The following is a 19,997-nucleotide window of genomic DNA, read 5'->3' as shown; positions in this document are numbered from 1 at the left end:
TGTAAAGGGGTCCTGAGGTGTGGGGGGGGCTGTGGGCTGTGTAATGTAAAGGGGTTAATAGGTGTTGGGGGCTGTGTAATGTAAATGGGTCCAGAGGTGCGGGGGCGGTGAATTGTTAAGGGGGTCCAGAGGTGCAGCGGGTGTGAATTGTAAAGGGGTCCAGAGGTGTGGGGGCTGTGAATTGTAAAGGGGTCCAGAGGTTTGGGGGCTGTGTAATGTGAAGGGGTCCAGAGGTATGGGGGCTGTGTAATGTAAAAGGGATCCAGAGGTATAGAGGCTGTGTAATGTGAAGGGGTCCAGAGGTATGGGGGCTGTGTAATATGAAGGGGTCCATGGGTATGGGGGCTGTAAATTGTAAAGGGGTACAGAAGTACCAGGGCTGTGTAATGTAAAGGGGTCCACAGCTCCAGGGGCTGTGTAAAGTAAAGGAGCCCAGAGGTACTGGGGCTGTGTAATGTAAGGGGGTCTTCCTACATTTTACCCGTAATTATAGCTGCAGTCCTAAAGATTTTAATTAGGTTGCACATTTTTTTTCTGCATTTTCTGAAAGCGCACCAAAACTCCCGCATGCTGCATCTTTGGCGCACTTTCAGATAAACGGAAAATCATTTTTTGGGGGGGAAGTGACACCATGGTTTTACTGCACCAGGTGACACCAACCCTAGTGACGTCACTGGCAGTAGCACATAGTAAGTGTGCCACTGCCAGTTACATGTATTTCTCTATCGCTCATTGACAGACGTAGTCCTCGGTGATTCAACACCCTCGGGTTATGCTGCCCTCTACAGGAGTAGGACTAGACAGGAAAGAAAACGTTCTGGCCACACCCTAGGGGCAGTCCCAGAGGGTATATCCTCTCACTTCCTGCTCTAGCAAATCAGTTTTTTTCTGTCTAGTTAGGAGTAAGGACCTAGATACCTTGCTGGGATCTTCGGTCCTGGCAGGATTTTTTTCTTAGAAAAGATTTTTTAGACCGCTTTTTTTCTCCAGTGTTCCTGTGAGATCTTCAAGCAAGAAAGCTGAACTGGGCGAGGGGCTGGATGTTGAGATCCAGTGGTCACCCCAGTTCAGCCTACGAGCGCGTGCAGGCCATAGCTCCGTGCTGGGTCGGCCGCGACATAGTCCCACTGGACGGGGACTGACCCTGCGAGTTAAACGTCTCGCTGAAACGCCAAAGACCATGAGTCACGGCATCCGTATTGGTCGACAGCCCTCCTACCTCGGTGGAGAGGGGTACTGTCAGGAGTTGGCGCCCGCCTGGTTCCGGTATGGTGAGTAGTATGTTCCCCCTTTCCCCCTGACGGGTCTTGTGGTGAACGCGGGCCCCTCTCTGTAATGGTAAGGATGGGTTCCCCTCTATCCTATAACATGTCACAGATCCCCCTAATTGAGTGTGATTTTTGTGTACAAGAAGCCAGAAGGCTTGGTTTGGGAGCTGACAATCTAATTGTAAAAATGTGAAAATGATTGTAGTCAGTGGCAGTACTAGAACTTTACTGTGATAGTATAAGGTATCCTACCTGTCAGAAGCCACAGGGCGATATCTATACATGTATACTGCATTCCAGATCATTCATCCAGCTAAGCAGATGCCTCCCGACGGCCACGGACCGCATACGGCCCGCCAGGGTCCGGTACCGCCGACCACGCTGACCACCATGAGGGTGAAGGGTTGTGAGGCCGAGATCCTTCTGCAGACATGCCGCTATTCTGTGCAGGCCGCCGCCATTGTCTGGTAGATCGCATGAGGCAGCCATTTTGGTGTAGCCTCGTGTCTCCAGCATGGGGGCGGCCATGTTTGAGGTGACTCAAACACCTCGTGGAGCCAGGGGGAGGCGCCGGCAGGCGTGTTAAGGGGCGGAGCCGCCTCCTTTACCCAGGAAATAGGGCCAAAGACTTCCTGTCTGTAACAGGACAGCACTGAGCAAGCTGATGAAAACTTCTGTGCATCAGGGATGAGCCTTGGGGTCTCTCTCTCTCTCTGTGGGGTCCAAAAAGACAGGTAACACTGAGGGGCGCTGTTGCGACTGGGGGACACAAAAAAAAAAAAAAAAGTTTTTTACTTTGTCATTTTTTGTCGCTGGCAAGTGTCTTGTATTATCATTGACCCTGCCGCATAGGTATCCCCACCTGATCCCCTCAAGGTGGCCGCAGGACCCTCCAGTACCCCACTTGTTTTTAATGCATTATCGTCAGTTTTGGAGTCTTTGGTATCCCGGGTGGAGGTGGCCTGTCAGGGACGGGGGTCAAGAAGCGACCCCCGCCTACCCCTATTGTTTATCAGATACTTCAGATACGGATTCGGAGCTGGTCAATACAGTTGCAGGTCCCTCCTAGGGGGCTGTTGTCTCAGGTAAGATCTCCTCAGCAGTAAAGAGCACGTTTCTGCCTCCGCCATAGCACAAGAGTGGTGGATGCACTAGTTGTGTCCGTCCGGGAAACCTTTAGTCTTGAGGTTACACCGGCAGAGGTAGCTGAGACTGAGATTCCTTTTTGGTACTTGTTAGCCTACCAAAAGGGCGAAGGATTTTCCTTTACCCAAATGGGGTCGTTTTGAAACGAACCCCTGTTATTTCCAAACGCATGACTAGGTGCTATCCGTTTGAGGAATTCCTCTTTATAGGATAGACGGTACCACCTGCTGTCTTGCCACAGACTGTTAGGATAAAAGGACCTCGTAACTAACGAGGACCTTCCTTTTCTGCTCATAAAGAGTTCGTTCCGCGAGAGCGGGCGATAAGGCGAAACCCTCCAAAGCCCCTTTAGAGGGGTTTCAAAGGGCGCTGGTCGGCTAAACAAAAAGTCCGGCTCAGCCAAGCCTGAAGAATACAGCCTGATGCGCCCCTACCCATCTCTGGGGTGGGGGGGATGTCTTCACCGGTTTCTGGAGGACACAGGATCGAGTTTCGATCACTTCCACCGGTGCGATTCTTCCCTTCTAACATTAAACGGTTTCAGGGGTTCTATTCGAACCTATTCACAATGCCCAGGAAAGAGGGCAAGGTGCGTCCAAATCTGGACTTGGGAAGAAATAGAGTCCATCCGTACAGTGGTGGCCTCCCTGCATCAAGGGGATTTCCTGGCGTCCATAGACATTTAGGAGGCCTATCTTTATATCCCCATCATCGCAGGACATCAGCGTTTTTTCGCTTTCCCAAAGTCATCCCTGGTTCCCACCAGGAGACTGAACTATCTGGGCCTAAGGTTGGATACATCCTGGGCAAGAGAGTTTCTCCTTGCTGGGAAACTCCAGAAGGTTCAGTCAACGATTCGGATGTTGCTGTCCGTCAATTGGCTGGGACTGATGGTGGCCTTCTTAGAGGCAGTATCGTATACCCAGTCTCATACCCTAATTCTCCTGAAGGAGATTCTTTTTTAATAGGAATCAGAATTCCGATTCCCTGGACAATCGGATCCGGCTGAGAGAGCGGACCAGGAAGTCTCCGATGCCCAACCAGGGGAAGTCATTTCTTCCGATAGTATCCAGATTACCAATAAGGCTATCGGAACTGAGAGCGATCAGATTTTGTCTGATTTACTGGATCGAGCAGCTATAGAGCAGCCCGATTCGGATCCAATCGCATATGGCCTCTTCATCCAGAGGTTTTTCACTAGCTGTCCCTTCATTGGGACATCCCGGATGTGGATCTGTTGGCACCTTGGCTCAACAGGAAGGTGCGGAGGTTTGTAGCTCGCACCGCGATCCTCTAGCGGACGCAACAGAAACGCTGATTGCCCCGTGGGGGCAGTATCAGCTACGGCATGCCTTCCATCCTCTCAAGTTGCTGCGGGAACTTCTTCGCAGGATAGAGGTGGAGGGAATTCCGGTTATTCTGGAAATTCCGGACTGACCTCGTCGAGCCTGGTACGCCGACTTGGTGAGGCTAGTCGCGGACGCTCCTTGGAGACTTCCCCTCAGGGGGATTGCGGTCTCGGGGACCGATCTTCCATCTTGCTTTACAGTCGCTGGCTTAATGGCCTGGCCATTGAGACCCAGGTACTGAAGGACAAGGGAGTGTCAGCTTCAGTTATTCCTACCTCCAGTTAAAGCAAGGAAAGCGACTTCCAGCACATGGAAGTCTTATATTGCGTGGTGTGAATCTATTGGATTTCCCCCACATACCTATTCGGTGACCCGAATTTTGGTCTGTCTGCAACAAGGGGTTGAGCAGAAACTATCTTTGAGCACGATCAAGGGTCAGGTTTTCGGCGTTAGCAATCTTCTTTCAAGAAACCTTTGGCTAATCATTCCTTGGTGCGGAATTTCATCCAGGGGGTGCGACATCTGGCTCCGCCAGTGCGCGCATCCTTACCGCCTGGGATCTTAATTTAGTGTGGTCGGTTCTTCAGAAACTTCTCTTTGAAGATATTAGGGAGATTCCCTTGCTTACATTATCCCAGAAGGTGGCCTTCTTGGTGGCCATTACTTCTGTACGCAGGGTGTCAGAACTGGCCGCATTATCCTGTCGTTCCCCAGATCTGGTGGTTCATAGGGATAAGGTGGTTCTTCTTCCGAATCCATCCTTCCTTCCTAAAGTGGTTTTCGTAAGACGGACTCACTTTTTGTGATCACGGATAGCCCTTGAAGGGGATTGCCTGTGTCTGCCGCGACCATATCTAGATGGATCAGTCAGACGGTGGTACAGGCTTATTCTATAAGGGGTCGGAATCCTCCGTTCCCTGTTAGGGCGCACTTCACTCGAGCGCTCAGTACTTCCTGGGCCTATCGCCATCAGGCGTCAGTGGTCCAGGTATGTAAGGCGGCCACCTGGTCGTCGGTACATACCTTTACAAAATTTTATAAGATTGATGTGATGGCATCGGCGGATGCCTCATTTGGCCGCAAGGTTTTGCAGGCCGCAATTTGAGGAGACCGGTGGTCTACCTCGGGGGTTTTTTTCTGTTGAAAAATTTCTGTTGAGTCTCATCATTGAGGATGAGCATTGTAAACTTCTAGTTGGCACCGGTTGGGCCTTCTAGATTGGATTTGATTTCCATTTTCCCACCGCTCATTTGTGGTACTGCTTTGGGACGTCCCGAGGGTGTTGAATCACCGAGGACTACGTCTGTCAATGAGCGATAGAGAAAAATGGATTTTTGTAAAATCTTACCGTAAAATCCTTTTCTCTTAGCTCATTTACAGACGTAGTACCCGCCCCTCTGTTTTTGAGTTGGGTTGGGTTAAATTCTCTAAACACTGCTTTGTGACATAACTGATTTGCTAGAGCAGGAAGTGAGAGGATATACGCTCTGGGACTGCCCCTAGGGTGTGGCCAGAACGTTTTCTTTCCTGTCTAGTCCTACTCCTGTAGAGGGCAGCATAACCCGAGGGTGTTGAATCACCGAGGACTACGTCTGTCAATGAGCTAAGAGAAAAGGATTTTACGGTAAGATTTTACAAAAATCCATTTTTTCTGCCTGGAGGAGGAGGAGGGGCCTGACGGCCAGGGGGAGCAGAGAGAGGATTATTTCGGGTTCCCAGGCCGCAGTGTGCAGAGGTGATACATGCAGCGTCACTTGATGACACTTCTGTGCGGTGCGTCGCTTGCCCACCGGGGTGGGGTGCCAGTATAGGATCCTCCCCGGGTGCCAAATTCTCTAGGTACACCCCTGGTACTAATTTGAGGGATGTTAGTACAGCTATCTCCCCCACTGTACCATTGTGTTCTGACAAGGGGACTGCATTCATTGGCTGCCAGCATTGATTTGATGTGGGTCGGATGCTGGTTTCCCAGCCTGCCCATTCAACAGAAGCCAGGCATGAGACCGGCTTCTGTAGAACAGACAGCTGTACAGTCCTATTTTCGGCCCGTGTGTACAAGGCTTTAGGACAGACTCACTCTCATTGTTCAAAACTCCTTGAAGTCAGCCATGAGGCCTTTTTTGAGAAACCTCTAAAGGTTAAAGTGGTTGTAAACTCTCCTAAATAACTTTTGCACATATTAATCATCAGTGAATACAGTGCAAATCACTGTGTGTAAATGTCAATATGCCTCCTCCGTTTGCTTGTAATCTGTCCCATTCCATTTTCTGACGTCACCCGCGCATGCGCATCTTCTTTCCGATTTACGCCATGCGCCCTGTGCCGTAAGTCTATTAATAAGTATGCCGGGTCTGTCGTCTCCTCTCTCTGTGGCACTGCACTGAGATACTGCGAGATAAAGTCCCATTCAGAAGTTCCTGATACCCATGTGACCCTAATCATCAAACAGGTCTGCTATGATCTGCAGGACACAGTTGCCATAGCAATCCCAAAGCTAGAATGAGGCTTGGCTAAGAAAGCATTGTGCATGTGTGAGATTACAGCTAGGAATAGAAGAAAGGACGGAAGTATATTTCAATGCTGACTCAGAAAACCATAATTAAAATAGAACTTCCCGAAAGTTCGACCCGGATTTCAGAACCCCATTGAAATCAATGGGACCCGAACTTCGGTAATCAAAAAACACCATTTTGAAGCCCTAAAACCCAATAAATGCCCCTAAAAAGTGCCTAGGGTTCTGGGTCATACTCCAGGGACTATTAATCACACAAAAAAAGTTCTTAAAAATTGTCATTTTTGATAGCCAATTATTGAAAAAAAATAAAAATTCTTTGGATTTAGTATCTGGGGGGTCTAAAAAGTGTACCTGTGAAGTTTCAGCTCTGTAGCATGTCCAGTACCATAAGAAAAAAAAGATTGTTTGTATTAGGTCACTTATAGAACAGGATAGTGACTTCTCGCTTTTCACACCTTGCCGGTTTAGTAGCAAGCGTTTTTTTGGGCATTTTTTGGGGTCTTTTGAGGCAGGCAAAACATCTGAACTTGTGTATACGGGTATATATACACACATACTTATATGTATATATACACCTAGACATATATAGGTGTGATAGTAGCAGAAATATATGCTTGCGCTAATGAAATAATTAACACTAATATGGTTACGCTCCTATAACACCTATATATGTGTAAGTGTAAAATACATATAAGTATGTGTGTATATATACCACTATACACAAGTTCAGATGTTTTGCCTGCCTCCAAAGAACCCAAAAAAAAAATGCCCAAAAAAAAGCTAGCGCCAAAAAAAAACACCCAGGTGTGTTGTTGCAGGCATTTTTTGGGGGTTTTTGGAGGCAGGCAAAACATCTGAACTTGTGTATAGTGGTATACATACACACATACTTATATGTATTTTACACTTACACATATATAGGTGTTATAGGAGCGGAGCAATATTAGTGTAAATGATTTCATTAGCGCAAATATATATTTCTGCTACTATCACACCTATACATGTCTAGGTGTATATATACATATAAGTATGTGTGTATATATACCACTATACAGAAGTTCAGATGTTTTGCCTGCCTCCAAAAACCCAAAAAAATGCCTGCAACAACACACCTGGGCATTTTTTTTTGGCGTTAGCGTTTTTTGGGGCATTTTTTTGGGTTCTTTGGAGGCAGGCAAAACATCTGAACTTGTGTATAGTGGTATATATACACACTTGTATGTATTTTACACTTACACATATATAGGTGTGATAGGAACGTAACTATATTGGTGTTAATTATTTCATTAGCGCAAGTAGTGTCTTCTGCTCCTTTCACACCTATATATGTGCAGGTGTATATATACATACATGGGTGTGTATATATACCCCCTATTCACATGTTCAGATGTCATGCCTGACTCCAAACATGTGCTCAAAAAATCTCTATAAACGCCTGCAGCCAAAAAGCAAGCTGACCGGCGAGAAGCCATATTAGTGCACCGAATGTGACTTTAGAGAAACTAGCTTTTCTCTATAGCGGTCACCCTGATATGGAAGGGTTTGGTCACCCTGCCATAGCAGTCAGTGTCAGTTCACCCTACACTACATTACTGTCACCCTGATATGGAAGGGTTTGGTCACCCTGCCATAGCAGTCAGTGTCAGTTCACCCTACACTACATTACGGTCACCCTGGCACTTAACACTTACAGAAACTAAATTTTTGCATCTAACTAAAGTGTAAAAGAGCACCCTAACTACACTAGATATCCCTTTCCTCACACTAATAAATGCTAAATGACACTTTTAAAGTAAAATTAACAGAACTGCTTCCACTCTCTTCCATGTCCCTGTATTACAATGCTAGGAATTTGGCAGGGGCTATCTTATATACTGGGGGGCATATTCACTAATGATTGGCCTAGGGAACCCCTAGTCACTCCAATCACATTCCTAGTATTCTCCTGCCCCCTCAATTGGCTTTTACTAATGGTTCTGGTCCAATCACAGGCTTTTAAAGCCCATTTCCTGGCCCATTGCATTTTGGTCGGTTCTGGTTGCCGAATTCCGAACTTTTTCAGTAAAAAGTTCTAAATTCGGCCGAACCTCGAACACCCAATGTTCGGGTCGAACCGATGGTCGACCCAAACCGTTCGATCACCCCTACTGGCTAGAGCACGGATTTTAAAACTGCTGGAAAAAAAGTAAGCACATGCGAGTGGAGGTTCTTATAATGTAGAATATGTTGTAATACTTTATTATACTGTTTTTTTTTTTAAAAAAAAAAACAGCATCTGAGGGGCAGAGTTTACTTTCACTTTAGGAAATATTAAAAAAAGGAAAACAAAACGATATTCTGTGTAAATGAGATCACAGAAACATGTAGGGGTTTTCTCAAATTAGACTGCAAAAAAAGTAATACCCTTTAAAGTTAGTTTTCCTTTTAGTAAAAAGAACCCTGATCCTTAGGAATGAGCCGGACATACCTGGGCTTGGTTCAAGATAGGTTGGGCAAACTGAAGTTTGGGTACCAAATTCGAACCCCATTGAAATTAACAGGAGTCAAATGTTAAAAAACCAGCAATGCCAAATTTCTAGGCTAATAAGCAATGGATTGTCAAACAAATGCCATAGAGGGCACTGCCCTGGAAAACGTACCAAAGCAAAAAAAAAAAAAAAATTCTCTTCGGTGAGGAGTAATGATTTCAATAACGCTCTAAGTGAAACATTAAAAATGCAAAGTTCCTTTAAAGAACATGCCTTGGGAATACCCTGAGCCTGCCTATGAAGTACCGCATCTGTACGATGTACACAATCTACAGCAAAACTGTTATTTACAAAGAAAAGTTGTTGAAATTGATGGTAAATGACAGCTTCAGCAGCTTCCTTCTGCTTGTAAACAAAGTGGTCAGGAACTCCCCTCATCTATAGTAGATGCTAATCCTAGATGTGTGTTTGCAATATATGTTAATGAGGGACTCTAAACACAAGACAAAATCGGCTTGGGGTTCCCGCTAAGAACACATACCCAGGCAGGCCCCTATCCTGGCCAGTAAATTAATGGGGTCAAGTAACGTCACTGGTTGCCAATTATGGAGCAGGTGCCATGGAAACATCACTACTATATAGGATGTTTAGATTCTGCCAAACAAGCAAATAGTCTACTGTTCATACGAGTGCCTGAACAACCGAAGTTCAGTCCAAACGTTTGCTTGGACAGAACCCTCAAGTTGTTGTAAACCTCAGACATGAAATTAGAACAAAACCTCTTCATTTACAATGCTACCTCATTCCTCTATCTGTATGAGTCTCTTGTGACAATTTTTGCTAAAACCAAGAGAAAAGTGGTGACAGGAGGGAGCTCCAACCGAATCACAGCTCTTTTCTTGTGAGCTAGGTGAAGGGGGGTGTATACACTGCCCTCCCCTTCCCTCCCCTCCAATCAGCTCTCAGAGCTCTCTTCGTGGAGCTCTGCAAAGACTTGCTTCAGCTCGCTGCCCCCTTTTTAATCAAAACTCAGACAAGCTTTATAAATGCTGGACTTTGAATAGATATAGAGAACATAAGAATGCTGATAAACAGGTATAGCTTTTGTAGGAGAATTTGTTTTATATCTGTGTATCGCAGTCACTTCACTGGGTATATGTAAGTTTCTAACCACTTTAAGCTCATCTCTACTGTTCTTAGTTTGGGGGAGACTGATGATCTAACCATTAGTAGGGTAGTTGTTTTGTAATGATAGTAATTGGGGGTTACAGAACTCCGTTTAATCCCACAAAGTATTCATGCTTTTTATGACCTTACAGTGCAACCTGTTTTTTAATCATGGTGAGCTGGACAGTTACTGGTGTAGCCCTGTAGAGTTACACAGGCTGTATTATCTGAAATGCCCAGTAGATGGCAGATGGACTTAGTATGCTGTTAATTAAACATTGTGGCATCATCACAGTGTGACCAGGAAGTGGTGTGTGAGGAAAGACTGAGGGAGATAGACACCAGCTCTGGATTTCTTCTTATCCTTCTGCTCAGGATTTTCACCTATTAATGTCCTGGGAGGACTTCCTGCACAGCTCTGAGGAAGGAGGTCATGCTCAGCCAGAGAAAGGACATGTGACTAGCTGTGAAAGACTGCTGCACAGAGATAGAACCCTGCTGAGAGAACTTGCTTCACCCAAGACCACACCAGCTGAGAAAGGGACCTGCTTTCAAAGACAAGCACTGAGTCCAGACGTCTGGAGAATCCAGTGAGAGGAGACTGCAGCGGACTGACCTGGGTAATTGCGTTTCTGAGGGTAAGCCACGCCTCTCCCTGTATCACCACAGGGCACCTGTCTCCTCACTCTCAGTAAAGACTCTGAGGTCCAGAGTGGACATTGCACAGCTCAGGCTGCTTCAGTGACCCTGCGGAGCAGGACTTATAAGGGCCCCAACTCTCCTTGTGCACCAACGGCCATTAGGGTGAAGATAAGGGGGTGGGACGCAGGTGTGCTAGTGGGTGGGTGAGGAAAATCCACATTTCATTGTTATCCGTGTTACTCTATTGGATTTTCCCATGTATGTTGATTCATTTGCTATTTACTATATAAAGTTAGTTTCAGTTAGGCTGTGTCAGTCTCGTTGCACCGAGTATGTTCCCAGTGGGACCCCAAATCCCTACCCCGAATGCCCCACTGGGTGGAGGCACTGCCGCAGACATGTACCCCAGCTCCCAGATAGCGGAGGCTCAGGATCCGCCTGTCAGGCATAGTGAGTTAACTAGGGTTAGGGACCCCAAAGACACTAGGGGGCGCCCTCAAAACCCTGTTACACTGGTCTCCCTTTTTTTTTTTTTTGTGGAATTCCAACAGGCCTCCTGAGTCAGATCTAAAGCTGTCCAATCGGTGAAGCTCATGTTTCCCAGTTGACTGGAAGGTTCTAGCTCAGACACAGCAGGGTGTGTGTCAGACCACCTCTTCCACACCGAGAACAAATATCCTTCTCTACCGCATGCTGGCAGATGACATACTTTTTTTACTTAGGTTGTGGCTGCTTTCGAAAAAAAATGAGCATCTACTTCCCCCGTCATTCATTTATATCATGGGTGGGCAACTACAGCCCTCCAGCGGTTTTCCTATGAGGCATTGCAAAATTTACAGTTGCAAACACGAATTGCAACATCTCGAGGACCACAGTTGCCCACCTCTGATTTAAATAGTGGATCTCATGATTTGACTGGATTCCATTTAGTAGGAACTATCTTTTTAATAAGAAATAAAGAACCAAACCTAAAGATGTGATTGGAGGACCTGGATTCAGAAGACTGCAGGAACAGCAGAATTTTAGAAATGCGCTAAGTGTGAAGTATGTATCACTGTCTATAAATCTTTCCTGACAAAATATTTATTTTACATAGCAGTGAAAATTTTTAATCTAAAAGAAAAACATGCATCCTGTTGCAGCTTTCTGCTATGCAGTGCTATGCTGCCAAATTGTACTTTATGATTAATAGTCCAATAATAAAACTACTATGAGCCAGATGGACATGTCACGGTCAGGTGAAAGTTGGATGTACAGTAATTGTCAGTTCAACTTTTTTTTTCTTCATTATTTGTTAGGCTACCTGTAGTTCTGTCAAAATTTCTTTTGGAAATTACACTTCACAGCACAGGACTGTTGCACATTCAATTTGACATGTCATATTAAATAGAATCTTTATAAAAATGTTTTAAAAGCCATACTTTGTAGCCATACAAATGTATAAAAAAAATACAACTATAAAATTGGATTAGAAAGTTAATGTTAAAATATATGTGTCATGGAAGTTCCTGGATACGGTGTACACATAAGCCCTAAAGCAGGTCTGAATTGCTAGGTCTAAGGAACAAATTGGTGTTCACTCAAGGGATGTTAGGAATTTTTTTGGATGGCTTCCAGGTTGTAGCCCTTGCTTACACCAGAAGTGACAATAGCTTACAGCAGGAAGAGATGAATCATGGAACAAAATCCATGATTGAGGACTGATGACATACCTAAGTCTTGTGATTTTATGTTTGTAGTATGACATGCATATATGTTTTATGTCATTTTTTTTAAATATCTTTTTATTTGGATTTTTGCAGAGATAAAAATGAGTTACATACATTGTATTGCAATCATTAATGGTAAACAGCGTTGGAACAACAAAGTAGATAAACAAGTAAACAGCTGAAAATCACATTCGAAAGGGAAAGAATAAGGGATTAAAGGATCGACCCACAGTAGCCAGGAGCTATGAAAATGCTATAATCTATGCAGTGCACACCATCACATTATATCCAAACCAGTGCCGAGACCCTCGGAGGGTAGGGGAGGCGCAGGGCAGTGTAGCCTAAAGGCTACCGGCGGCATCCACTACACATAAGCCACCCCAAGGGGGACCTGCTGCGACCACCCGCTTAGCCCCGCCCCCACCCCACCCGCCTACGGCCCCAGTGGAATCTCCTTAGGATCAATCAGATATCATGTTTTATGTCATTTAACTGTATTTTATTCAGATTTTTTTTATCATCTTTTTTTTGTTTATTTTCCATTATTTTGTTTTTATGCGGGACTAGATTGCTGTAGTGAGTCCACTGTGTCTTCCCAGGCATCTACGGGATGTGTGTGTGGGTGCAAGGTGCATGGGCATCCACTATAGAGACCTATAGGATCTGGGCTCAGTTACCCCAAGGCCAATACATACAGTATGCCTGGTGGAGACATAGTCCATCTGTTAGTACTGAAGTTTAGTATTTTACTATATTTAATCTTTTGACACCCTCTGCTGATTTTTGCAGACATGACTTTTGGAATGATGGGTCACTGCCCCATTTCTGTCTTTTTTTTTTTTCTGAGCAGTGACCTCGGTGGGACCCAGTTTGTGCTTCCCACCTCCTTTTTCTGTACCTGATCCTACCCTTTGGGTTGGACTGGGCTTATTTGAAGGCTTGGGCATACTGTCTTGTTTTGGGCTATACATCGGCCATTTGGGTGTTCCCCATAGATGGGGATATCTATTACCTCTTCTGGGACACCATGACCAGCGGGTGGGCTAGTGGGGATTGTCTCTTGGTCTAGTTGTGCTGGTCATGTGTGCCTTCCCTATTGGTGGCAGCTGGGGCGCATGCACACTTATGGCGTGCTCTGCCAATGGCCATATTGTTTGTGGTGGTGCTGGGTTTGCATATGGGATTGAGCAACGCCATCTTTGTTGAGGCGCTGGCACATTCCCAGTAACATGCCCAACATATGGCAACCATCTTTTGGATTTCCATTGTGGAAAGTTCCCATCTAGGGGTGACCCAAATTTGCTTTAATGTCAGTATAAAATCAGCACTGCCTCGAACTGTCACTACCACTTGGACCACACTACAGGATACGTGGTGTACATGACAACTGTTGAACAGGTAGGAAGGGATGATTTTGGAGAGAGGATATTACCCTTTTTCTCCATGCATTTACAAAGTTTTTTGTCGTCACTATCAGGAAACTTTGTGTACCTGCACTTTCTTTCAAGGTTCTTCAGATACATCAGATTGAGTCTCCTTTATTTTTTTAAACCATTGGAGGATCATTGCTTTTTCATTATACAGAGCTGTCTATACATGGCATATCTGCACATGGGGGCATTGTACATTTATTTTCCTAAAGCAATAGGGTAGGTATAAAACTAGTTTAAACCACCTAAAACATGATGACCCCATGTCTGTGTCTTCGATAATATGGAAGAGACCATGTAAATTACACTGTCAAAGAAAATGCTACTAGTGTGCTTTCCAAGCCTTTATAAAACCTCAATCCTAATAACTTGGTAACAATTCATTGTTCCAAACTTTTGTGTATATTGAGGATATGGCACGGTGAGGGTCTTTTTTGTGCTGATCCTTAGATTGACTTCTGTCAAATGGGAGTGTTCAGAAAGCTTTTGATGATTGATGGCTGCAGGCCCTTAGCTGAACGAAGGAAAAAAAAAAATAGGCCAGATGGCCATATTTAGATGATGGCTAACACAACCATGTAAATCCTGCTGTCTGTAAAATTCTTGACTATGTTGACTTGACTATGTCCGCCATAGATCAGCCCCCCCCCCCCCCCCCCGTTGCAGTCTGTCATTTGTAACTTGCTAGGAAGTTAAAATGTTGTATTCTGGTATTGGGAGAGAGGACACTGAGGAAATTATTATTACAAATACTTATATAGCGCTGTCAATTTTACGCAGTGCTTTACATACTGTATATATTGTACATTCACAATAGACCCTGCCGTCAAGGAGCTTACAATCTAAGGTTCCTAATTCACATTAATGCATACACATACTAAGGCCAATTTAGACAGGAGCCAATTAACCTAACCGCAGGTTTTTGGAGTGTGGGTGGAAACCACACAGGCACAGAAGAACATGCAAACTCCTGGCAGGTAGTGCCATAGTTTGGTATTCGAACCGAAAACCCTAGTGCTGCTAACCACTTAGCCACTCTTCTGCCCTTATGCCTCTGCCCTGGCTGCAGCTGGATGATGGCCTGATCTTCTACTAGGGAAAGTCTCTAGACTGTAGCTCAAAGATTACTTTTTAATAAAGAAAGTTGGAGCTTTTAGAAAAGTACTTTTGCTCTGTTTTAAGACATGTCAGGAATTTATTCATGCAGACTTACTGAGAGGTCCACTTTTTGGAAAAATACATAAATGCACACATAATTAAACAGAAAAGTGCATCATTTTTTTTACATAGGAGCCTACAAATTACTGCACAGTGGATCATGGGTGCACTGCACAGATTCCTGCAGACTTTTTCTTCAGCTGCTGGTCCATGCAGAGGTATGGACCTTTGATTACAGTACTGCAGAAAGTCTCAATGGACTTTGAGTGCAGTGACTTCTCAGCACTTGTGTTCCATTGAGAACTAAGAGTCCCTCTGCTGAAGTGACTGATGAGACTTGTTGAGTTTCATGTGCAGCTCATGGCACAATCTTGTCATTCCGTGGGTGCAAATTATTTAGTAACTCTCGGCTTACCTGGTTGGGCAAACAAGGCAGCTAAAGAATCCAGACCTAGAAGAACACTAGGAGAAGATGGAAGCAACAATGAGGCAAGTGGACATTGCATCGCTGGAAGAGAGTGCTTTGGGAGGTAAGTGTACAAATATTGTGTGAAAGTACCACTTTAATTATATAAAATGCAATATCAGGTGCGTTCTTTATATACATCAGTCATGTCTTTTGTATGCAGTAGCACTAGCATTGTGTTTGTCCCTCACTGATTATTTTGTTTACTTACACATTAAATATAAAATATTAAACAAGGAATTCATATACATCAAAGCATATTAGATTTTCATAAACTGAGCGCCTAATCATGCACTCATAATTACATATTTTGTTAGCTAGAATGTTTAATTGTATGTCTTTATTTAGCACTCCAGTTCTGTGCAGAGTTGTATTTAAAACCACAGCTACAATTTGTGCTTATCTAGTGGATTATGATACATTCTTTCCTGTCCATTGCACTAAAGTCAATAACCGCTATTTCTTTTAATAGAAATACAATTTGATGAAAACTGATTACACTAGAGTGACCAATAGGGCTTGTATCCATGACTACATAATGTCTGCATCTTATACTGAAAAGTCAGGCTGTTTTGACATATATGGGATGCTGAGCTTCTACAAATTGCTTGCTTTTCAGGTGTTTCTGCTTGGGCATCCTAACAAAGTATTCGAAAATAATCAAGAATAAAACTAGATATGATTGTGAGGAGTTACCGTTGTGTTTATTCATGTTTTACTTTATTTTCAAGAATGGTAATGACGTAAGGCCTTTAACCAATTAGAAGTAGGTAGAATTCAGAACTTTGCCAAGCTTTTAGTGCTGTCTGTATCCTCAATAAAGGGGATATTTTTTCACTTCATAATCCTTTGACACCTGGAAACCCAAACACTGTAAAAAGATACACAAGAGGGTGCAAATGCCTAGCGCATTACCACAAAAAAAAAAAAAAAATTAAAGAAAGCACATAACAATGTTCTACTTACAAAGTTGAAATAAAATCAAGCTTGTCATATAAAACGCTCCAACTGGTGAAGCGGGTGACTCTTCAGCCACACGGTGGCCACTGGTCCTGGGTAGCTTCTCAAACTCCACTATTTTATTCATGGAGGAAGCCATGGTTGCAACCCAGGCTGTATTTCAAACAATTATTCCCAAATTCACCTATAGTGGCAGGGTGAATCAACAACCTGGCTGTACCTGAAGATAGAAGTCCTCAACCAATTCTGCATAGTTAATTTGGAGTATCCCACTATGGGATGGCAGGAAGGAGTTATTAAGCATGTTAACCAAAATTTTTTAGCAATAAAATACCATTAAATTAGGAAGTAAGTGAAACAGGAACTGTACATATTTAAATAAGAAATAAGGCACTCGGACAAAATTGTTTGGATAATAAAGGCCGCGGCTGTTTTATTAACTGGTAAAAATAAACATAAATAAATAATTAATAACGTAATTAAACATCACCACAACAACCTAGTCATGAACAACTCAGGTTGTACCATCAAAATATAACCACAAAATTCAAACCATCCTTTAACACTTATCAACACGCCCCCCTCTGCAAAGCAGAGGTGACCCAACCAGTTAATATTGTAGTATTATAACACCAAATATTCACCAACAGACCAACCCAGTCATCAACAACTCGGGTTGTCACTTACAGTATATCATAACAGATTTTTATCAAAACACGTCCCCCTCTGCAAAGCAGAGGTGACCCAACCAGTTAATATTGTAGCCGCGACAAACCAAAGGGAGGGAGGGAGGGGAAAGCTGGTGAGATATTCCTTGAAGAGATTGAGCCCTGGGATCACGGAACCTAGAGGTACTAGAGGGCTCATAGGTGGGAAAGGGAAGGCGGGAAGGGGTCTCATTCGCTAAAAAATAGGGGAAGATTAGAGGCTGCCTAGCTACCTAGCATAAACTGCCCAGCTACAGGGAAGGCGGGCTTCCCAGAGCGGGAAGGCTAGGAAAGCTGAGGAGAGGGTCAAAAGGTCACTCATGTATAAAATTAAAATACAAATGGTTGAATTAAATATAAAAACCCTAATTAAGCTAACTGACAAAATGGCTGGGCAAAAGCTTAATTGTCCCTATTCCCTTCCGCCATCCCATAAGAAAGAGGGGCTTATGTAGCCCCCTTTCATATATTCCCTTCTACTATCCCTAATTTAAATGAACACAAAAAGACCAAATACCCCTGGACTGATTATTGAAATGAGCCACGGAAGGAGAACTAAAGAACTGTATGCTGGTAACTCGGGGGGACCTGAAAAGTGTGATTCTGGCAGTCCTTACAAGGGCAGTGCTACACAGAAATTAAAATTCTGTGTAATTATAGGCAATAGAAATTGACACCATCGGTATATCTGATAAGTGAATAACGCTACAGGCAGTCCCCAAGTTAGAAACATCCACCTTACAAACAACTCCTTACAAACGGAGGGAGACAACAGGAAGTGAAATTAAATTTCCCCTCTAGGAAGGGAAATTCACTTCTGGAAGAGTTCTCATGGGAAAAAGGTGTCTCCACTGATGCTTTATCACCAATCCTTGTTTCCACAACAACCCAAAATGTTCAAAAATCCAATCCTCACAGGGACAGAAAGTGAGGTGAAATCTTGTGAAAAGGGGCACAGACAGGGAAACAAACATTACAGGGGTATTAACCCTTCCCTATGCTATCTAAAAAACGGAACAATTTTTTTGGCTGAAGTTACACTTAAAAAAAGGTACCTGTTCCAACTTACATACAAATGCAACTTAAGAACAAACCCACAGACCCTATCTTGTTTGAAACCTGAGGACTGCCTGTATAATGTTTTATTCATTGTGACAATCTTTTTACTTTTTTAAACACTTATAGTTTTCTTTATTTCCAGCTACTACAAATATTCATGTTTTCCTACCATGCTAATGAATTCTATTACCTACTTAGCAGCACATCATTCTTGCTACTTTATATCCTTAAGGACGAAAAAAGAAAAAAATACTGAGAAAGAATTATTCCTTAACAATTACACCAAATATGTTTTTTCTATGACCAGATCCTTTGCATCCTCTCAAAGAAAGGTACAAAGCCTAGAGATACTATTTTCCAGATTGATGTGTTTTTGTCTTCATTTTCAGATGATCTTGGTGGCAGTGTTTTCAGAAACGGGATTCTTTGATTACTGTGCTGTTAAAGTAAGTAAAGACAACTTTTTTTTATGAGGAGGGAAGGCATCATTTATTTATTTTAATACTTTTTATTTTATAGGTTTTTAGCCGTTTGTGATTCTCTTAAAACTGTAGTTAAATCTTAAAACAACAAAAATGTTTCCTCTGCAGGTTCAGGTCATAATGCGCTAGTATGCATTGCATACTAGCACATTTTGACAGACTTGCCTGTAAAGCAAATCCCTCCAGCTGCATGCTGTCACTGCTGAAAGGGCTTCCATCCTCACCCACTCTTTTTTCCGGGTTTGCGTGCTTCAGTCGTTTCAATGGCCGGGCTGCAATGACATCACTCCCATACGTGACATGAAAATCCAGACAATCTTTAGGGATAGAACCTGTAGTAGTTGCTTGATTTACTATTGCACCTAAATAAGGAGATAAAATATCCAGAAATGTTTTAAAACATTAGTTTGTATACCCGTCCATGCCTGGGGATTTATAAGAAGGAAGATTGCAAGTACCTCATCCAATTCTTTAGCAGTAAAGGTCTTAAAGAAGCATTAATTTCTCGGGGGAGATCTTGGGAAGCTTAAATTAATCTAAGAAATTATTGAGTTGTGTACCAGTAGGAGGAAGGAAATCAGGGGAATATATTGAGTCATAAAACTTTGCTAAAAGAATTACAGTAGCTCTATCTAAGGGGTTGGTAAATATACCCCTGAGATGGCCAGATAAGAAAAAAATGTTGGATTTCACATGTTTGCATATGAACTATTTTGCTAAAAAATGCTCCACTTTGTTAGCTTGGGTGAAAAAAGTGAGTTTTTTTTTCAGCAGATATTAAAGAGCTTGTAAACCTCAGAAAAATAAATAAAAACCTGAAAGACAAAGGCATAATGAGCTAGTATGCATCGCATACTAGCTCATTATGAAATACCTTAGAACGAAGCCCCCGCAGTGCTGCCCGCTCACCTGTAACACTGCAGACCTTTTCGGCCGTCCTACTTCCTGGTCCGTGTCCTCCGGCCATCTGATTGGCCGGAGGCGCAATGACATCACTCCCGTGCAAGCGCGCGGGAGCCTCTGTTCCCAGCACAGGGCTCTGAAGGATCGGCACGGGTGGTTGTTGCTTCAGAGCGTATGCGCTGATGACATCGTCAGCTGCATGCAATGTAAATATCTCCTAAATGGTGCAAGTTTAGGAGATATTTACAGTACCTATAGGCAGACTTGTATAAAGTACTCGAGACCCATACTTGAGTAAAAGCACAAGTGCTCTATCAAAAAGTGACTTGAGTAGAAGTGGAAGTGCTCTATCAAAAAGTGACTTGAGTAGAAGTACTAAAGTATTCAATATTTTTTGTACTTAAGTATTGCAAGTAGATTTTTTTTAAATTTTGCTACTCAAGTACTGAAAGTAAAAGTACCAGTAGTTTTTTTAAAAAAATGTGCTACTCAAGTACTGAAATTAAAAGTACAAGTACTGTGTTATGGTAGTTATTAAAGAAAGAAGTCAAAAGTTTGAACATCATAT

The 19,997-nt window shown here is 43.4% G+C and overlaps 1 protein-coding gene across 2 annotated transcripts in view; it reads left to right on the top strand.

Annotated features, from left to right (window-relative positions):
* The window catches only part of OCA2 (OCA2 melanosomal transmembrane protein), a 524,044-nt gene that overhangs the window by 269,965 nt on the left and 234,082 nt on the right, over nt 1-19,997 (top strand). For both annotated transcript variants that reach the window (XM_082246739.1, XM_082246738.1), the window contains one exon: nt 18,434-18,490. In XM_082246739.1, coding sequence (XP_082102865.1) covers nt 18,434-18,490 — 57 coding nt within the window. The remainder of the gene's footprint in view (nt 1-18,433; nt 18,491-19,997) is intronic.

This window comes from Pelophylax lessonae (assembly GCF_965119305.1).
Source record: "Pelophylax lessonae genome assembly, chromosome: 2".
NCBI lineage: Eukaryota > Metazoa > Chordata > Amphibia > Anura > Ranidae > Pelophylax > Pelophylax lessonae.
This window is presented reverse-complemented; position numbering and strand designations above follow the sequence as displayed.